Source organism: Convolutriloba macropyga, chromosome 15 (genome assembly GCF_964194025.1).
Source record: "Convolutriloba macropyga chromosome 15, txConMacr16.3, whole genome shotgun sequence".
Lineage (NCBI taxonomy): Eukaryota > Metazoa > Xenacoelomorpha > Acoela > Convolutidae > Convolutriloba > Convolutriloba macropyga.
The window spans coordinates 31,497,024-31,505,139 of record NC_134482.1 but is presented as its reverse complement, the minus strand read 5'-3'; the positions used below and the strand labels follow the sequence as shown (position 1 = coordinate 31,505,139).

The window sequence follows — 8,116 nt, the reverse complement described above, 5'->3', positions numbered from 1 at the left end:
TTTTGCTACTTATCGGGTCTTAAACCTGTCAATTTTCTCTCCGGAAGTTGACGTTTTGACGCAACGTCCAGAAATGACGTTTCGATTTCTTTGTTGTAACTATGTATGCTTGGGCATGCCGCGTTCAGAGCTCGACTGGCAGGAAAATCATTTTTGGCCAAATTATTAGATGCAATTTGTTTTTTGTTGAATTTAAGTATAAAGATTGCAGGGTTGTGTAATAAGAACAAATGCAGAAAAATAGGTCTTTTTTCTTTTGAAACGTTTTCTTCCTGTAGAAAACTGATCGAAGGCATCACATATAAAAGCTTGTCAAAAATTTACACAAAATTGCCCATTAGAAGTTTAAAATCTTACCTCCACTTCTTCTGATCATCCTTGCAAATGGTAGATATTTACATACTGAAATATTTGATATCCGGATAACGATAATAATTTCAATTTTTTGCGTTCCATTGAACACCATTTATATAATGAAAGACCAGCATATTGAAAAGACTCTCTTATTCATTTATTGTTCTTGAGGCATCAACAACACATGGGTCTTCTTATATTTCAGTCCCAAAAATTAGAAACAATGTTTGTTGAATCATTTATCATTAACTACATTGCCTTTTGCAAATTAGACCTTTCTTCTTTCAATGTTTCATTGCTGCTTGTGAGAAACGAATTTGATTTTCAGAACAATACTTGTTTTTAAGCGGAAGATGCACAAAAATGTTTTTATACTATCTTAAAAGAATTGTATTCCAATTAAAAATAAAAACATGTTGCTCGTATTCTTTCAGAAAGTGACCTGGTCATGCATAGATCATGCATAGATCAAACTTAATTAATTTAGTAGGCATAAAAGGTTTTGATAAGACATAAAATTTGTTTTTTTGCTTTGCTTTTTACTTACTGTTAAAACCCTTTCCTGAAGATTGCAATATACGGGAGAAGAAAGCCTGGCTTACTATATCTTGTGATGAATCAGATGTACAAAATATCAAGGAAATGGGAGGATGAATTAACGTTTGGCAAACTCCGTAAAAAAGCAAAAATATTTTTTCTCTGCATATTGGTGTGATTGCTGTTAGTTATGGTAACGTAACTTCTCTATGAAGAGGAATATGTTGAACTTCATTTTTAAGTTTGTCTACTTAACAGTGTTAAATCAAAATTTCAGAACTTTCCAGAATTTTTGGCGATAGACATTAGTTTTTGTGGTAAAATTTTGATACATTCAATTCATTCGAATCAATTCAAGAAAACCATTCATCTTTGAAACTTTCTCTCTATAAAGTTATCAGAAGCAAAAACCCTCTCTAAGATTCAAAAATTTGATGCTGCTTTAGGAATAAAGTAACTGTTTGAGAAGATAATACATAAATTTTATGACAAGCTACCAACATAAAACTGCAGAACCGAGATATAGATGCAATAACGTCTGATCTGAATTTTAAGATTTACTTGATACGTTTGCAGGCATTGCAGTGGGAAAAACTCTACCTATTCTTTGTCTGTAGTTTGTTTTGTATTGTTTTTTGTCTAGTAAAGATGGGAAGAACACTTGATGTTCATTTTCTCCAACTACTGATTCTGTAATTTGTTTAGTATTGTTTTTATCTTGATCTAGCTGAAAAGGGGAGAGCAATTGATATTTTTTGAAATAATTTCTATTATTCTTGCCTGATGCGAATGAACAGAAGACTAGTCATTCTGTTGATTATCAAAAAATGTGCTCTGTAATTGAATATTGTCATTCGAAACTAAGTTTTGTAATTTAATGTTAATATAACTGTGAAACTTCTGACGTTTTTTTAGTTGTACGACTACATCACCGTTTGGAGTGGAAGCAGATTCCTTTTATGGATCGATAAAGATTCCTACACAAACTGCGCAAAGGTGCCTTCAAAGGCTATAAATCACTCCAAAGTCCTTATTTTAATCATATCACATGCTGATAATTATGAAAGAAGGCAAATAATACGAAAATCATGGGCATCGAAGCACAATTTGGAAAACTTTTCACAAGGTACCCATTTCGTTGTGCTTTTTATTATCGGCAAAGACAGAAAAACTATTAAATCAGATTTGAGAAACGAAAGAAAAAAGTTCGGAGATGTTATTCAAGCTGACGTCACAGAAACCTATCGGAATTTAACCCTAAAAGTCCAAATGGCCTTTGACTTTGCAGTTCACGAATGTCGAAATTTTGATTATTTTATAAAAACGGACGACGACGTTTATTTAAACATGGATAAAGTCGCCTATCTCTTTTCTACACTAAAGAAAGCTGAAAAAATTATGGGTGGTAGTAGCCGCCATCATGTAAAGCCAGACAGACGGAAAGATAGTAAATTTTACCTCAATGAAGCAGATTATCCGGAAATATTTGAGCCAGATTTTTGTGTGGGAGCATTCTACTTTATGAGTTTGGATGTAGCTGAAATAATTCACAAGTTAGTATATTGGTTCGGGTAAAAATTTTTGAAGCATTTTACCCTTGAACATAGTGGTAATCAGCAATGCAGGCTAGATTAGTCATTACAATTGTTCGGGCTCGATAAGTTATAAGTGGTGTAATGCAAATTATAAATGGTCTGGTTATAATAATAGCCAAACACCCACCCACTCACCCAGGCACCCAGGCAACGGCACGCCTCTACCCACCCACACACACACACACACACACACACACACACACACACACACACACACACACACACACACACACACACACATACACACACACACACAAAACACCCAAAAACACACACACACATACACACACACACACACACACACACACAAAACACGCACACCTGTAGTCATAGTTGACAGAAATTTCTTGCGCGAATTTAAATCAGTTCAAATTTGATGCTCGACTCGACATCTCTTCAAATCATTTTAATGTTTTTATACCGGGTTTGTGATCATATTTTTCAGCTGCAGCAACTTTTTTTCGCCGGTAGTATAGAATTTGAGTTTTTTAAGGACCTCTTACCCCAGTGATTCTGGAATTTTCATTGTGTATGATCTGATAAGTTGCTGATCATAAATCTTTATCGTTTAAGATCTTACCTGGTATTACACGATAAAAATTTTGCCCTACGTGAATTTTAATCTTGTAAGATCTGATAATATACATATCAGATCTTATAAGATAATAACTCATTTTTGCTGAAATGTTATCTTATAAGATCTTATAAGGCAGAATTTTTATCTTGTAAGATCTGACAAAAGTAAACTTTTTTCGTGTAAGATGTTATCAGACCTGATAAATATTTTTTTATCGTGTAAGACCTGACTAATTGTCATACAGAGTTTTAGTCAGGCGACGCTTATTCTTATATTCTTAATCTTATAAGTATATTCTTATAAATACTTAGAAGACAATTTTGTAAGAGTTTTGTAGGATCTTACACGATAAAAACTCTCAAATGTCTGGGGTATGCTTGGGGGAAGGGGGTGGTAATCAAAGCCAACCTTATCCCACACACTTTTAATAAACAATAGTTTTTAATCATTTATGTTTCTGGCGCAATTTTTGCTTGCTTTATTTGAATCTTTGGGTGCGTTAAAGTATGCTTCAAGCACACCATGTCCTTGAAAAAATACCCAAAAAGACTAAAGAAAGGTCCATGCTCAACTCAACTTTGTTCATAACCAGACTGGCTTCACCAATGAAAGGACCATGCCAGACCCCAATTATCCATGATAAGACATTAGCTGGACCAAAAAAAGACTTCAACTGGACTTAAAAGAACGACAAGGCACTGTATTTTTAGTCAATCTTGACCTCTTCATCTCCTTTTCAATCTTTTTCTTAAATCAAGGTCCAGACATGTGATTATTTTTCGTGTTATCCTCTTTTTAAGCAATTTTCACCACCCTCACTGTCCATTGATTGCTTTTCGAGTACAACCGAGAATCGGTGCGCTTAAACGTTACTGATAACAATTGATTTATGAAGACTCAGATTTCAAACAGTTTAGATTTAATCAACATCTATCTTAAATTTTTAAATGTTAAAAAACAGCAAAAAAATAACAGTTCTGAACAACATATTGCTTATCACTTTCACCAACGCAGCACCAGGGTAAAATTTTTTCATCACTTTACACAGTCCCTTGGAATGTAAACACATTAGCTAGCGCGTCTGATCATCGTTAATTTCGGTCTGTAAAGTCTGATCAGAGAAAATTTTGAGTCTGGACCTCAACCTGGGATGCTTTTGGCAAAACATTTTGCCAGAGTTGGAGAGGGTTAAATTTTTCTGATAAATTATGCATTATTTTAATGCCCCATATGATATGGTATAAGAATAATTCCTGTTATTATGGTTCACTAATTGCTCTCTTATTAAATGAGCAGATTTTTAAAGAAAGACACGGAAAAATTCAAGCATGGTTATTGCGAGCTCGTAGTACTCCCTGATAACATTTTGAGCGTTTGAATCCATCTATGATTAGATTTTTGGGTCAGAATAAAATGCGCAAATCTGCTGCTGATCACACCATCCTAGAACTATATAGCCTCTGGTCGGTTAACCAAGTCCAGATCAATTTCGACACCTTCGTGCTTCGTGTGCACAATTGCTCAAACGTAAGCGCTCGAAGTTGATCCAATCAGAGGACACATCGGTCCGTGACGTGGACTGGAGTAGTTTAAAAAATGTTTTACTGGTAAAAAATGAAATCATTAGAGTAATCAAGACAAGCATGCCTGCCTATTTGGTTAAAGAGAGTGCAACAGCAGGATTTTATCATGACACTATTTTACTAACTGCAAAAATAATTACCAGATACGTAGTTAATGTTTGAACACAAAACATATCATTGTCAGCATATAAGAAATGATACAATATGAAATTTGAACCTATGAAGTCGGAAAAAAATAAATCAAGACAAAGGCCTAAACGCCGAAAAGTGAACATTGTAATTTTACAAGCCAAATCGATGTCGAGCTTTTTTCCATAGTTAGTAATTGGATTTTCATTAGCAAGTGCGGTAAATTTCAAATTTATTAGTAATCTCAAAGCCTAAAAAGCAAAAAATAACGCTTATACGTTTTTACTTTTTACTTAGAGGAAAAAGATTGGTGATATCTATAACAACTCTTTGAAAAAAACAAAGGAAACAATGTTTAACGATTTTACAAAATAAACTTGTTCGCAAAACTAGTCAACAAGAAATTGTGAATTTTGTTATAGTATCCTCCAGCGATGGTTCACCTTTTAGCCCTTTCTTTAATGTTTTCTATCTTAAGTCTAAATTGTAAAATTTGATGATATCGTCAACTAAAAAAGAACAATTTTTTTGAGCAGAGGATATAGAGCAAAATTGGACTAGAATCTTTGTTATTTTCATTAGACGTCTTTGGCTTGAAACTTTTGTAAAAACGTGGACAATTTAAATTGGCCAGACAATTAATCACGTTACAGACTAGATCTACTAACAAATTGAAATCGAACCAGATTAACACCAAGCCACAAAATGTGTTTATTTTGTGGATATGGGAAAAATTCTCACCATATTCCACAAGAGCTAAAGACTGTGGAATGTAGCAAGTTTTTGTTGAATCAAGTTTATATATTTGGCCAAATCAGCACTGATCTTTCTTCAAAACCAGTTGTAATTGTCGTAAAAATCCGCTAATTGAATTTCAGGTTAAGGAAAAACAAAATTTGTGTCTAATGAATATTTTTCTTGTCTATATTGATCAACCAATAAACACGTCCTTTATACCTCGGTTCTTAAAAAATATAGTAGCAAAAACCATCAATTTTTCCCCTTCAGATTGTGATCAAACTGAGTTAAAACAAGTTGAGACTTCCCAGCTTATTTGTTCAAATAATCTTTTGTCGGAGAGCAAGATGAGATGCCTTCAATTCAACTCCAGTGCGTTCTAGCAGCAGGACATGAGCAACGGACCTAAGAAGGTTTTAGATGTATATAACGTTTCTGAGGCAAAAACAAAAAATATTTTGGATGAAAATTGAGTTTAAGCAGCTTAGGGAGGACATGAGTTAGGAACTGATCCTTTTTTATGCAGAAGGGTTTCTCAGAGGATTATAATCACCTATCACTTTTCATACAGAGGGCTTTTTTAGAATTTAAAATTAAGAAATCGCTGAGTTATTTCAGAAATTAAAAAAAATTCTATTACTCATTCTTCACCATATGAAAACCCGCTACACTTTAGATTATGATTCTATAATTTCCTAGACCTACGAGAATGGATCTATTTGAGTTGGCTCTGAACAATTTTAGAATTGTTATTGCAGTTTTTGTATAAACTTTATTAATGAATTTTTTAACTATAACTTTGCAAAAAAAACAACTTATAGTAGAGAAACCTTTTGCTTGATTCATTTGCATTTTGTTGTTCTCTTTCAAAAAAATTATTACATTATCAAAGGTATAATGTGTAAAATTTTAGTTAACAACATAGTTGGTTTACGCAATATACGACACTGTCAGCTGACTTTGTTGTTTTTAATTGTCTTTGAAGTCGTATTAGTAGATACTTAAACAAACGGTAATTAGTTGCTCATTTGTGGATTCTGGAGGACGTAGCATGTGGCAATTGAATGCCGAAAACTGTGAAATATCGTTGTTTTAAATTCCGGAATCTGAGGGTCAAATTTTGTCAACAAATTTTACAAAATGGCCGACTTGGCTATTTTGTAGAATTTGGTAACAAACAATTAAGGCAACTTCAAAGCAATTCTTTCCTAACCATATTTCACATTTTTAACAATTTTGCATCCATCCCAATTTGGTAGGGAAGCTGGTCTATAATGCACCGTTTGTTCAAATTAATTGAATGCTATTTGAATCCCAAAAAATTATCCTAGGTTTTTTATATATCGCCAACTTTTTAATGCCATAACTTTTTAATTGCAGAGCTAATTAAGTTCCGCAAACATCAGATAACAGGTAACCGTCAACAATTTCAATTTCTTTGGAATTGACAATATTTGCACCTCTTAAATTTTTGGAGCTTGTTAATGTCTTCATCATTTTACATAAAGCTTTCGATTCAAACTTGAAATATTTTTTTCGAATAGATATTCTAACAAAAGTCATCAAATTTTGCGTCACTTGTTTTATTTCCAAAATATTTTCTTTTCATAATTGTGTTTTAATTGTTTTTAACAAACATATTCATATAGAAGACCTCTATTGATTCAGAGCTCTTTTAATTCACGCTGTTAGATTTACCAAGTAAAGTTTGAAGCAAAATTACTATTTTTTCAGACAGTTCAAGAAAATTCGACCAATTCATTTAGAAGATGTTTTCATTGGAATGTGCCTCAACAAAACAGGAATCAAACCCAATGTTGAACTGGCAGTTGAAAATAGTTCGCCCAAACCACCCCAACACTCGTTCAACCAACCACATCAATACTACGCAGTCCATTTCGGCTACGCTTTTTTCCGTCTTATTCCCCAATTTCATCAGGCTATACGGACGTACGGATATCAAATGGAGTCTTTCAAAATGACCCGAAACAAAGAAAAAACTGTATCCGCCAGCGAAGTGATCAAATCTTACATAACTGCCTGATCAGAAACCGAGACTTGGAGTAACTTGATAAATTTGTTTTGCTAAAAATTGCTAAAAATTTGTTTTGATAAAACAATTTTGCGCATTTGATACAAGAAGAAACAAATTCCTTGCTAAAATTATCTTCAACATTTTGTGCTCTATGAGGTCTAGCTCAAAGTTCTCAGGTTTTTATAGATAATATGTAATTCTAACATGTGGGAAACGTTTTTTCATTCACGTTAAACTGTTAGATTGGATAGATTTAAAAACGTTGAGTTTGAATTAATTTTGAATTGCTGACACAAGCAGGCCCGCAATAGCAATTCGATTATAACTGATGGGAAAAAAAGCGATGTACTGCCTTAGAGTAATTAATCCTCATGTACACTTCATAGTTTTGTTCACTGGCAACTCAGAAATGCTCAAAACACGGAAACACAAATCTTTATTTCTTTTAGTTGACCATGTAAAAGGGGTAGTTCAAATACTGTTTTTTGAACCGTTTTCATGGTCCAAATCATTTAAAAAACATTTTTCTTACAAAGATTTCAAAACCCTTCGGTCGGTGACCAAATTT

The 8,116-nt window shown here is 33.3% G+C and overlaps 1 protein-coding gene across 1 annotated transcript; it reads left to right on the top strand.

Moving 5' to 3' along the window:
* The first annotated feature begins 2,057 nt into the window (after nt 1–2,057).
* On the top strand, nt 2,058–7,563 carry LOC142354309 (beta-1,3-galactosyltransferase 1-like). Its single transcript, XM_075406577.1, has 2 exons — nt 2,058–2,444; nt 7,248–7,563. Exons 1-2 carry the CDS (start codon nt 2,161–2,163, stop codon nt 7,555–7,557), a joined length of 594 nt encoding a protein of 197 aa, XP_075262692.1. The 5' UTR covers nt 2,058–2,160; the 3' UTR covers nt 7,558–7,563.
* Nucleotides 7,564–8,116: the final 553 nt, after the last annotated feature.

Coding starts and splice junctions, on each gene's coding strand:
- LOC142354309 (XM_075406577.1), top strand. CDS start 2,161: ATGGCCTTTGACTTTGCAGTTCACGAATGTCGAAATTTTGATTATTTT. Junction 2,445..7,247: donor GTAGCTGAAATAATTCACAA/GTTAGTATATTG, acceptor CTATTTTTTCAG/ACAGTTCAAGAAAATTCGAC.